The 13,689-nt window shown below is 45.0% G+C and overlaps 1 protein-coding gene across 1 annotated transcript in view; it reads left to right on the forward strand.

Moving 5' to 3' along the window:
- Nucleotides 1-12,871: 12,871 nt before the first annotated feature.
- adrb1 (adrenoceptor beta 1) overlaps nt 12,872-13,689 on the forward strand; it is a gene marked incomplete at both ends in the record, with an annotated part of 16,682 nt that continues 15,864 nt past the window's right edge. The window contains 2 exons of the mRNA XM_080541905.1: nt 12,872-13,167; nt 13,375-13,682. Coding sequence (XP_080398031.1) covers nt 12,872-13,167; nt 13,375-13,682 — 604 coding nt within the window. The remainder of the gene's footprint in view (nt 13,168-13,374; nt 13,683-13,689) is intronic.

Raw genomic sequence — 13,689 nt, forward strand, 5'->3', positions numbered from 1 at the left:
GGTGGCTGTCTTCTGGCTACTTGGTCCAGGTGCCTTTGGATAGGGACGAATGGGAATGGAGAGAAGCATCGGCATAATGGTGTCAAACGCAATAATATCTTATATATATATATATATATTCACATTAATACAGCAGAGGACTTCCTTTTTCCTGACATTTGTGTGTGTCTCTCTCTCTCTCTCTCTCTCTCTCTCTGTGTGTGTGTGTGTGTGTGTGTGTGTGTGTCTCTCTCTCTCTCTCTCTCTCTGTGTGTGTGTGTGTGTGTGTCTCTCTCTCTCTCTCTGTGTGTGTGTGTGTGTGTGTGTCTCTCTCTCTGTCTCTGTCTCTCTCTCTCTTTGTTCTCTTTGCTCAGACTTGGGTAATCAATATCTCTTGAACGAGCAGCTAAAGGGAGTTTGTTCTGACAAACAACACACGAGCTAGCATCCAGATGTAGCAGCCTAGCGAGCGGGCCCTTCTCACCATCCATCGGTCGAATAGATTGTTTCTATCCTTCCGTCGTAAAACGACTACGTTTGCGGCCGCTTTGTTGCTCGTTCTCAAAACAACATCACCTCGGTGTGAAGGGGGAGTAGCACAGATTCACCTCTGACCCCCCCTGTTTTAATTGGCATCGTGTGTTTTTATCCTCTCCAAGGGCAGCCCTTTTAGAAAACCGGCCCTCTAAATTCTGCACTTTATCAGATACAACAGAACAGGGAAAAATGGAATAAAGCGTGTTTTAAACCGACCTTTTGTGTGCGTGTCCTTCTCTCCTTAGCTCAGGGCCATCGGGTTTGCAGTCTTTTCTCTCCTTCAATGTAGGAGGGAGAAAAGCCAGACACGACCGCGAGTCTACACAGACACACAAAGACACCGTCGAAGGTGGAGGTGACTCGAGGCTGGAGGGCCTAACAGAGTGTGTGGCTCACCTACACATCACCAATCACACGCTGCAGTCACACCGGTCAGAACTACAGAGGGACCTCGGTACACAGACACCTACCTCACCCTATGGAAGACAGATCTTCTTGGCATGCCAACAGTCTCCCATGACCCCTACCTGGCTGGTAGCTCCTGCTATACTGCTCTCTCTCTCTCTGTGTGTCTCTCTCTCTCTCTCCCTTTCTCTCTCTCTGTCTCTCTCGCTCTCTCGCTCTCTCTCTGTCTCTGTGTCTCTCTCTGTCTCTGTGTCTCTCTTTCTCTCTCTGTGTCTCTCTCTCTGTGTGTCTCTCTCTCTCCCTTTCTCTCTCTCTGTCTCTGTGTCTCTCTCTCTCTGTCTCTCTTTCTCTCTGTGTGTCTCTCTCTCTGTGTGTCTCTCTCTCTCTCCCTTTCTCTCTCTCTCTGTCTCTGTGTCTCTCTCTCTGTGTGTCTCTCTCTCTCTCCCTTTCTCTCTCTCTCTCGCTCTCTCTCTGTCTGTGTCTCTCTCTCTGTCTCTGTGTCTCTCTTTCTCTCTCTGTGTGTCTCTCTCTCTCTGTGTGTGTGTGTGTGTGTGTGTGTGTGTGTGTGTGTGTGTGTGTGTGTGTGTGTGTCTCTCTGTGTCTCTCTGTCTCTCTCTGTCTCTCTCTCTTTCTCTCTCTACCTCTCTCTACCTAGGCTGGAAGACTGTGGGGGTAGGGGGGGGGGGTCAGCTCTGGTTCTCCCCCCATCACCTGCTGGAGGTCTGCCAGTCTGGCTCACAGGGACCTGAAAGAGGGGAATGTTACATTGTATTTAAACTACGCTCATGGAACCTAACAAGTTTTAGTTTTTTTCTTTCTTATTTTTTAGTCGATTCTGGTTTTAGGCTGCAGGAGGTGCCTTCCCCCCCTTCTTATGTGCATCCCACTGCACAGTGGGCGCCAAATTTCTTGAGGCAGCCAAATTGTCTGAATAACGATTGCTGTTTAGAGAAATTGCCACTAAATTGGAGTTCATAACAGTTCTTGTAAAAATCACGCCCTTTTCTGGGAAACTTGCTTCCCCAGATGCTTACAAGACTTCTATCAAGCTGTTAACGCCTGGCTTGAGCCGTAAACAAAGACCTAATTTTCCATTTTAAAGGCTTTATACGGACATAACACCTTTCAGGAAGAAGATTAGAAGTCGGTATTGGCTCAATTCTTATCTTTAGACCTACTTATAGGGGTTGTATTTCACGAAGGCCTTTTTAATGACTGAACAAACACATTTAAACGCACTTATCACTTAATACATCATGTATTACACTGACAAAGGGGAGGCTCACTCCAAAATAACTTTTGCAGATGTTTTCAGACTCAAATTAGTCTTTTTTTTTAGGTGAGTCCACGTCCCACGCCACCTGTTGCTAAGATCCAGCTATATGCTAAAATCCCCAATTAATGGAACAGATTTGCATGATGTGATTTATAGTTCATGGATCTAGGTAGGCATGTATAGCCTGATCTATGCAACAGGTGGTGAGGGACGTCGGCTCGACGTCTATGTACGAGTTCTGAAAAAAAAACTGACAAACTTAGATTTAGCCATTTTTATTAACTCTACTATTACATAATTCCCAATGCGGTTGCAACCATGTGTGGGTTAATTGACAGTAAATGCAGTATCATTGCAAATTGGTAGCATGTCAGCCCAATAGAGCACTCAGGTCTTCTGACGCTGGTTTTCTCTGTGTACTGTAAGATTTGGTGAGGCTGCATTCTCATTTTATGCACCCAAGTTGTGGAATGCACTGCCAGTTTACATTAGAGATGCAACCTCAGCAAATATGTTCAAGTCAAGACTAAAAACCCTTCTTTTTAATATTGCCTTTAAATGACTAAACAATTCAATTATGATTATATAATGATTGGAGCACTTTGAGCTGCAACGTTTGCAGGAAATGCGCGATACAAATAAAAGTTATTATTATCAACAGTCTTACCTGTCCTTATGTTACCTTCAGCACCTAATCCATCCACTTTACATGTCTGCTGCTAGGTGCCTAAAGAAAGATTCTAACTTGGAATACCTGTGTGTGTGTGTGTGTGTGTGTGTGTGTGTGTGTGTGTGTGTGTGTGTGTGTGTGTGTGTGTGTGTGTGTGTCAGGTCATGATAAACCTGATATTTGCTACGATTCTACTATGTGGGGAATTTATTTCCTCTTCCATTTGATGAGGTAATAAAGCGCAATAGTTGTTAGAATGACACGCGAGTTCCCACGCATCCTTGAAAGTTTGTGAATTTGAGAAAAATAAATCAAGGTCTTAAAAGTTTTTGAAAATAGACATGGGTCTTTGAAAGTGCTTGAATTCCCCTCTCTCGCTCTCTCAAAAAAAAAAGAGATAAAGAAAATATTCAAAAAATGTTTTACGAATTTGAGTGAATTGAGTCTTGAAAGTCCTTGAAAGGTGCTTGAATTTGATGTTTCAGAAGGTGTGGGAACCCTGGAATGACCTTGGGGTTGGGGCTAAAGGTCCGCGTGTGTATTTTCTGGGTGTTAAGATACAACATACATGGATTCTATAGGGAGTCTATAGGGCCGGACGAAGGACTTTTGTGGCACTAAGCCCCTAGGCCCCACATACACACACATGTTTGGTCAGGGGGTTGGAGTTTTCTATTGACAGTCTACGGGGGTGCTAGATGAACACACACACACACACACACTAAATAATATAACATATATATTAACATTTGAGAAGTTAAATAACAATAAAAGTAATATAAAAGCAGCAAACTTATGATACTTATATATATATGTTACGGTACATGTGGGAAGACGGTACATGTGGGAAAACTAGGGTTAGGGTTAGGTGCTAGGGTTAAGGGTAGGGTTAGGGTTAGGATTAGGGATAGGATTAGGGTTAGGGTTAGACATGCCAGCATGTACCAAGTCGACGTAGCACTTAACCCTAACCCTAGTTTTCCCACATGTACCGTATTCCCACATGTACCGTAACATATATATAACTTGTATTATAACAAGGTATATAAGTAAAAAAATAAAACTCGAATTTAATGTTGCAAAAAATAAGAAGGCCCCTGCCGGGATTTGAATCAAATCAAATGTTATTTGTATAGCGCATTTCTTACAAGATGCAACTCAATGCGCTTCACATACTGATAGAGCCACAAGCAGGCAAAAGTAAAAACCTATGTACACTATGTAGCCGGGAAAATTCCCTTGCAGCCCCTCTACTCATAGAGTAGCCCAGCTTCCAACTTATAGACAGGCCTTCTAACCAACTGAGCCACAGGGACTTGAAATAATAGGAGTGAAATGACCCAATGTTACCCATAATGCTGTAGGCTCCCTTCCAAGTGTTGTTGAACAGGGGGGGGGCTAGCCTAGGGGAGTGCTAGCCTAGGGGAGTTTTGGATTGACAGTTTGGGATTGGACACATTGTTGGGCGGGAGGTTTTCATTGACGGGAGTTACTCAGCGGGAAGTCAACGGCTAAAGTGCGGCCCCCCCCCCTCTAGTTGTTGTGTCCCTAAGCGACCGCTTAGCGACCGCTTAGCCAGCCATGGGAGTATATGAAAACAACATTCTCCGAGCCACGGGGTATCGTTTAGGAATGGATAGGGAGACTGGGAGTCTTAAACGTGTCGGACAGTCATCATTGAGAAGGATGTGATTAAAACATGTCAGATGTTAACTGGCCATGGATATATGACTGTCCCGCGAGGCCCCCTCTACACATGTCTGCCTGGCCTAAACATGTATCCAACATTGTTGATGATGAGCCAGGGATAACGAGGAAGGATTTGTTGATGAGAAAGATGGTGAAGAGAAGTGACACGGTTCGTGTAACGATGATCTGTATCGTGAGAAGAGGGAGAGAGGCGGGAAGTTGGCTCCGTATATCTACCTCCCGCCATCCCTCTCTCCTCGATGAGAGTGATGTGCAGTGTTGGCCAGCTCCCTCCCTCCCTCCCTCCCTCCCTCCCTCCCTCCCTCCCTCCCTCCTTGTCTATCCCTCTCATCTTCTCAGCTCCTTCACTCTCTCTCGTTCTTCCGACAGCCCCATTAACCCTCTGTGACTCCTCCACTGTATCTCCCCATCTCTGTGTCTCCCCATCTCCTCTTCCCAACCGCCAAAGGACACAACACACTCAGCTCTGTCAAGAGGGGTCATTCTAGTTAACTTGGAGCACACTCCAATCAGCATTGTAGAGCAGAACACAAGACAGACAGACATCACTCACTCCCCCCCACACACACACACACACACACACACACACACACACACACACACACACACACACACACACACACACACACACACACACAAACAGTGGTGTCAATGGCAGTGATGTCTTTTAAGCACTGAATGAAACCAACTTTAAAGAAGAAGAAGAAAAGAAAAAAGAAAAGAAAATTCCCCAGGAAGTTCCCCAGGGCTCCTTTCTCCAGCTGTTGAGCAGATCCATACGCTCATATCCATCACCCTCCACCTCCCTAGAGCAAAACCTCCCATTTTATAACCCTCCACCTCCCTAGAGCAAAACCTCCCCTTTCTTATCTCTCTCCCCCCCTCCCCTTTCTTATCCCCTTTCTAACACCCCCCACCCCCCACTTCCTCAAGAATCCACCAGTCGTTCCCCAGTTGTGTATTACAACAGTGCTCCATCACTGCCGATGACAGGTGAGAACTCGCCAATCTGTGGACCTCCAGAGGCCTTTATCCCCATTACCCACCACTTACTGATTTTCTTAGAAAACCATTTTATTTGAGAAGTTTCAATCAGGTTTTCGTTCTAACCACAGTACTGAGACTGCATTAGTAAAGGTCGTAAACGATCTCAGACTTATCATAGATGCTGGTGGTGTATCAGTTCTTGTCTTGTTAGATTTGAGTGCTGCTTTTGATACAGTAGGTCACACTATTCTAATACATCGTTTAGAAAACTGTGTCGGTCTCACAGGACTTGTATTAGAGTGGTTTAAATCTTATCTAGCTGGTAGGCATTTCTCTGTTGTCCTGGGAGACTCTGTTTCTGATAATGTTGACATCACATGTGGGGTCCCTCAGGGGTCTATTCTTGGTCCCTTGCTCTTATCCCTGTACATGATCCCATTAGGTGGAATCATCAGATTCCCAACACACAACACACTCACCAAACGTGCTGCTATGCACTTTCATAATGCTTCCATCCTATCTGTGTGTCTACATGACTCAGATCCGTGGAGCTCTGTGTAGTCTGAGGTCCCAAGACACTTGTTTGTAAATGGTAAATGGACTGGACTTATATAGCGCCTTTATCCAAAGCGCTTTACAACGGCCTCTCATTCACCCATTCACACACCAATGGCGGCAAGCTGCCATGCAAGGCGCCGGCCAGCCCACTCACCGGGAGCAATTTTGGGTTCAGTGTCTTGCCCAAGGACACTTCGACATGTGGCCAGCCGGGGCTCGAACCGCCGATCTGCCAACCTTGCGATCATTAGACGGCGGCTCTACCTCCTGCGCCACAGCCGCCCCCGTTTGTTGTACCCAAAGGTCGAACCGAATTCGGGGGAAAAAAGCATTTACGGTCACTGCCCCTGCTACCTGGAACGCCTTGAGAAAGGTCTTAAAAACTGAAGGACTTGATAACTCTTGGTGAGTTCAAGAAGACTGTCGGGTCTGTGGTACAGGAGTCAATTGAAACCTGTCAGTGTTTTTAGTGTGATGCTTTTATGCTGTAGTGTTTCTTCCCTCTCCCCCCTTCTTCTCTCTCCCTCTCTTGTTTGCTCCTTACCTCCCCGCTAAATTTCCCATTTTCCCCCCCTTGCCCTTATGAATGTTAGTTGATGTATTGCTTTAGGTTGTTGTGTGTTCTATGTGCTGTCCTGTCTGTAACTTTGTATAATTTCTGCCACTGCTGTTTCGGCCAGGTCTCCCTTGCAAAAGAGATTCTGAATCTCAACGGTACTTTTTACCTGGTTAAATAAGTCTGTAGTGGTGATGCCTGATGTCTATATAGAGATCCATAAGCTCATGTCCATCACCCTCCACCTCCCTAGAGCAAACCCTCCCCTTTTTCTTATCCCCTTTCTAACACCCCCCACTTCCTCAAGAATTCACCAGTCATTCCCCAATTGTGTATTACAAGAGTGCTACGTCACTGCCAATGATGGGTGATGGGTGAACTTGCCAATCTGTGGACCTTGCCAGTCTATGTAGTGATGATACCAGTCTATAGTGGTGATGTTGCCACGCTCCCTGGTGTTAATGTGTTATGAATGTGAATATGCTTTGTTGACTCGTTACCAGGCAATACGTTTTAACACAGTACCACAAACACACAGTAAAAATCACTGTACCAATCCAATCATTTTATTGATTTCACACCAAGTCAATTTCCTGTATGTGATGAATATACTTGGCAATAAAAAGAATTCTGATATATTCTGATATATTTACATTGACATTTTTGGCATTTAGCAGACGCCTTATTCCAAAGCGACTTACAATCAATACATTTGAATACTAAGCATGTGAATCAGCAGTCCACTATTCGTTGCAGGAAGAGTACTCTAGCTCGGGCCCGGGGCCACTGATAGAAGGAAAAACCTTCTCCCTATTATCGCCTTCTACTAAAACTTTTTTTTATTTTTTATATATAGCACACTTTGTACTGTATGTGCTTCACAGAACAAAAGTCGAATAAAAACAAGCGAGAGACTAACGCAAGGCAGTTAAGTTTAAACTGGCTCAAGTGTAGTGAAGAAGATAGAAGCTAAAATAACTGACATTCTAAAATAACTGACAATATACTGACACTCTATTTGAATAATGAAACCACCATATTATATGTAAAAGCAAGGCTAAGAAGATATGTTTTAAGATTTAAGAGTGTCCACACCACAGTTTCTTACCCCCTGGGTTGTTCTGGCAGACTGTTCCAGAGGGGGAGGGGGGGGAGAGAACTAGTGAGAGCTGCTTCTTCATGCTTCTTGGTTGAAAGGCCAACGCCAGAGCAGCTCAGAGATCTACTGGGTACGTACTGTATCTTTCTTTTTTTCTGAGTGAGGCAGTCCCACTTATATTTTTCATTTTATTGGATAGAGAGAGTGAAGACAGACAGGAATGTAAGGAGAAGAGGGCATGTCGCAGCCCCGTCCCTCTGGAACGCCCTCCTCCCCAACCACATCAGACAGGCCAACACCCTCCCAACATTTAAACAGGCCCTCAAAACCCACCTCTTCAAGCTCGCCATCACCAGTTAACCCTCTCCCCCTCCCCTTCCCATGTGTCCCCAGCACTACCTTAACCTTTTGGTGTCTTAAACTTTTTATTATTACTACTCGATCTTTTCAGTTTGTAAAGTGTCTGAGTGTCTAGAAAAGCGCTATATAAGTCTAATGTATTATTATTATTATATTATTATGTCAGCAGGGCATGGGCCAGATTCTAACCCATGCCGACATACTATATGTGTGCACTGTAGACCGCGGTGCTAGACCACTGGACCACCCCAAGCCACTACATACTGTATCTTACTAGCGTGTCTGAGTACAACCTCGAAGTGATTCAAACACCATTAAAACAATCTTAAAAGAAAATCAATTGTAAAACTAACAGCCTGTATACACACACAAAACATATAAATGATGGATTCGTAAAAATACATTATACGCAACAAATTGCAATTGATTGCCGCCTGCCTGACACGAACTTGAATAGCAATCATGTAAAAAAAAAAAAGCAGATATGTCTGACAGAGTTCTCTTTACCATTACAAATCACAGATAAATCCCAGACTTCTGAGGTAGATAATTTATTCAATTATTTCTGGGGGGAAATGAGGAGAGAAGTAAGCAAACACCCAGAAGCGAGAGAGGAACGTGGACGTCTGGTGGATTTCAGAGGCGGTTGGTCTAAAGTAATGAAGTCAATGAGATAATGCCATATGGGGGGTCAGTGGAGGGGAAAATCACAAACGCAACTATTTTTTATTATTTATTCCCGGCAACATATCCTCCCGTCTCTTCATTTTGGTTGAGTGAGTTCCATTACGACGACGGCGCAGGAGTAAATGGGGAGGTTTATTACAGATAGCGTTATTACCATATCGCACAGCGAGCTTCATAGTCAGTGTCTCGGGGGGGTTCCTCCTCTGTGGAGTGTCTGGGCAAAAACAACAGTCTAGACTCTAGAGGATCAGAGGGAGGGAGGGAGGGAGGGATGGAGAGGGAGGGATGGAGAGGGGGGGATGGAGAGGGGGAGATAGAGAGGGAGGGATGGAGAGGGGGGGATGGAGAGGGAGGGATAGTGAGGGAGGGATGGAGAGGGGGGGATAGAGAGGGAGGGATGGAGAGAGGGGATAGAGAGGGGGGGATGGAGAGGGGGGGTGTGGGAAGGTGTGAGAAAGAGTGTGTGTGCAATAGAAAATGAGAGGGAGTGAGAGGACAGAATAAGGAGGACAGTAATGAAATTAGTCTGCGTGTGTGTGTGTGTGTGTGTGTGTGTGAGAGAGAGAGAGAGAGAGAAACAGAGGGTGTGTGTGTGTGTGTGTGTGTGTGTGTGAGAGAGAGAGAGAGAGAGAGAGAGAGAGAGAGAGAGAGAGAGAGAGAGAGAGAGAGAGAGAGAGAGAGAGAAAGAGAAAGAAACAGAGTGTGTGTGTTTGTGTGTGTGTGTGGGTGTTTGCGTGGGTGTGTGTTGGGGGAGAGTGCATTCAAGTATGTGTGTGGGTGTGTGTGTGTGTGTGTGTGTGTGTGTGTGTGTGTGTGTGTGTGTGTGTGTTGGTGAGAAGTTGGACGTTCTCTCTCTTTCAGTCAAACGGCCTCTTCCAGTTCCTCCAGGTCGTGTTTATCTTCCCATGTCTCATCTCTCTTCTCTCTGCACTCAGCAGGTCAACAAGCAGGACTTTGTCACTTAACAGTGATGTATGATGTAGCACTCCACCTCTGCCATGACCCCTGGGAGAATGTCAACACAGGGAGCTGGGTCCAGCCCAAAGTCAGCTGATCTCACGAAACATTCACCAGCTCCTCCCATTCCACCACCCATCAGCGCCTCTCCTCCTGAGCTGAATGTCAAAAGATGACTGCCTTACTGCATTTGAAATGAAATATTTGGTGTAATATATAAGGTGTGAATTCTTCACGTCAATCTAATGGTTTTAAATCCACGAGGGACTGTGGATGGGTGGTATCTTTGGGGAGATGGGTAGGATATCTCTATGTACTGTTTTGGAATACCCCCCCTTGTGGCCGTGTGGAGAATGTGTCTTGTAGTAAGTAAGCCATACTCTCATCGGTTGGGAATGTCTGCGTCTGCGATTATAAAAGTTGCCACAGGATTTTTTTGTGATATGCAAATGTCATACACGGAAGCAAACACAATGTGCTTTACAGGAATTTAATAAATAAACCACAAGACAAAACATGTGGATAACAGTCATGGGAGTTTATTTAGGGACTTTTGACACTAATGCATGGTCAATAAAAGCTCAAGTTTTTATAAAAACGTAATAATAATTATTATAATTAAAATAATAAAAAATCCGATAATTTCTCAAAACATTCCAGTTTATTTTCATTTCATTCGTTTTTGGTTCATGAGAGCTATAGTTTTAGAACTAGTAACACTAGTGAAACTAGGGGGAAATTATTAGATCTATCTCTTTAAGTCAAAGGCTAATTAATACGACTACCGAGTCATGCAAAGCCATCACAAAAAATAAAATGCAGCCTAACGAGACAGACCAGGAAAGCAGCTCTCTGCAGGGGTGTGGCACAGTCACAGCTCTAATGCCATAACCTGCTTTTGTTTTATTACATAATTACACATGCAGTGTCAGTATTGTAACTTGTAATTATCCATTATTACTACTACACTTTAAATACAGCACCAACCGTGCACGTTGTTGGAGCATGACATATATACTGTAGTAGAACAGTCCTGGACTGCTGGCACCATGCCAACACTGATTTAATTAACCAAAGTCTTGATGATAGGTTGATTAGTAGAGCTGGAATGAAACCCAGAATGTGCATTGTTCTAGAAGGCCACTCTAGAACTCACTGCACACCGTTTGACAGCAGTTTATGTGAGTGAACATTTCATTTAATTTGCAGTATAGCAGTAGCCGATACAGTGTCCAGGACAGGGGTGTAGGCTACATCTCAGGGACTGAGGAGGGGGAAGGGGGGGGCACACACATGAGTGTGTGTGTGTGTGTGTGTGTGTGTGTGTGTGTGTGTGTGTGTGTGTGTGTATGCACTACTAGCCGATATGTTTCTTGCTCACCCATCACATTATTGGTTAGAACAGAGATAAGACAGCCTCTGTATAGCACTATAGTGGTGCTACAGTAAGTAAGTATGATGCACTCACTGGCGGAATGCAGATGAGAGGAGGGGCAATTATGATCTTATCACACCAGTAACAGCTTCCTACTGCAGAAAAGGCCTCTCTCTCTCCTGACTGGCCTGTTCAGGTTTTAATAAGGAAAGGAACCAGCACCCTGATGGGTCTCTTTATTTAGCCTGGCTAAAGGGAGATAATGTGTCAGTGAGAAAATGTGAGGACTTTGTGGGAATTAGACTCCGCTCAATTTGAGGATGGTGAAGTTCGTGCAAAACGGGGCATATTGTGTCCAGTTGCGTAACTAATTGGTGTGGTAATGTGAGAGCTTGTTGCGTGATGCTGCTCTCCAAATACAGTACATATAGCCTAGTTTGTTTTGTATGGAATTGAATGATGAGAGATTATTTTCACATAATAATGGTTTGTCAAATAAAGGACATTATAAAATAAATAAATAAATGACATCCGGGCATCAGATATACTTTCAGTGTTGAGGGTATCTATGTTGATTTTTGTTCAACATCAAAAGATGTGAGAGCAAAAAATAATTTAATTGATGTGTTTTGATGTGAAATAGCCAGGGTTCGGTCAATGGAAAACATATATCATAATCAAAAGGTGTACAGAATAAAGGGGAAAGAGGGATCTGTGGTTTGCTTAGATTTCAAACATCGGTGGTGTTGTGTTACTTTAATGTTATGTTATGTCCTAATCTCATAACAACAAGGCCGCACCTTTCTTTATTAGCCTCTGCCAGCCTTTGCTTCGCCTGGTAAAGAAAGGTGCGGCTTCTTTACAGGAGAAGGGGGAATCCACTGGAAGCGTCTGTGCCCACTTTCAGAGGAAAAGAAAGTTACCCGAGCGAAGCATTAGTCTATTTCTGTCCTGGAGAATGAATGAATGAATGAATGAGAAGAAGAAGAAGAGGCTTTGTTTTAAGTTGCAGTGGAGTTTGGAAACAATATGCGACGTGCGCAATGACGCAGGACCCAAATACCAAATCGTGACGTTAGAATGATAAGGTTCTATTTCCATTTTTGTCAAAATTGAGTTTTTTACATAATCTGATCCATTAGGTGTTTATTAATGCCTTTGTGGTGTTATTTTTTTAAATGTTGACATTTTTGAGTTAGTAATTCATAGAATACAAAGGTTCCATCTCACAAAACATAATGGAATGTAAAAACGTTGACGCTCAATATCTCTGAACTGCCCTAAACGGAGATAGAACCTTATCATTCTAAGCTCACGAAATGCGGTTAAGGATAGGTGATAATAAGATACTTACAAAATGACAACAGCCGCGCGTATTGGTTGCCAGGCGCAGTGATGTCACAGGTTTGGTGGACTACTGTTTGAGCAGACGGAGCGCAGTGGCCAGATGGACTTGGCGGTGCGACGGGAGCGCAACTCCCCATGCATGGGCGCGCAAAAGAAAAGATGACCAGGAGTTCCGTGTACTTCTGCCTTGATGAACTCTGTACATAATTTCTCTGTACAGAGCTCAGCCCATCATGGGGGATGGACCTGGTCCGTCATCCATAAGCTTCGACAATGACACGGGGGGAAGTGGTGGAACGGTGCCGGACATCGACTCCTCTCCTCCGGGCGCCGGGGGGGGACTCTCCGGCGCCGCTTCTGAGCAGTGGATGGTCGGCATGGGATTTATCATGGGGCTGATAGTCCTGATCATCGTGGTGGGGAATATCATGGTCATCTTCGCCATAGCCAAGAACCAGAGGCTCCAGACGCTGACCAACGTGTTCATCGTGTCCCTGGCCAGCGCGGACCTGATCATGGGCTTGCTGGTGGTGCCTTTCGGTGCCGTCCTGGAGGTCCGGGGCGCCTGGACGTACGGCTCCTTTTTCTGCGAGTTCTGGATCTCCGTGGACGTCCTGTGCGTCACGGCCAGCATCGAGACGCTGTGCGTTATTGCCATAGACAGGTATGAATGAATGAATGAATGAATGAATGAATGAATGAATGGTCTTTATTGTCATTGATATAGTACAGGTACCAAACAACGAAATTTGGGAGGGGGGGCTCCCCTGGTGCTAGGAAAAAAAAAACTAAAAACAAGAAGGGAAAAGAGCTGGTTTACATAAATAAAGGCTATGTACACTATCCCTCTCTCTCTCTCTCTTGTCTCCAGGTACGTGGCCATCACCGCGCCTTTCCGCTACCAGAGCCTGCTCACCAAAGCCAAGGCGAGGGGCATCGTGTGCGGCGTGTGGGCCATCTCCGCGCTGGTCTCGTTCCTGCCCGTCTTAATGCACTGGTCCCGGGACAACGTGGACACCGAGTGCTACGACAACCCCGAGTGTTGCGACTTTATCACGAACCGGGCGTACGCCATCGCGTCCTCCATCATCTCCTTTTACATCCCTTTGCTGGTGATGATCTTCGTCTACGCCCGGGTGTACAGAGAGGCGCAAAAGCAGCTGAGGAAGATCGATCGGTGTGAGGG

Source organism: Nansenia antarctica (genome assembly GCF_963989245.1).
Source record: "Nansenia antarctica genome assembly, chromosome: 11".
NCBI lineage: Eukaryota > Metazoa > Chordata > Actinopteri > Argentiniformes > Microstomatidae > Nansenia > Nansenia antarctica.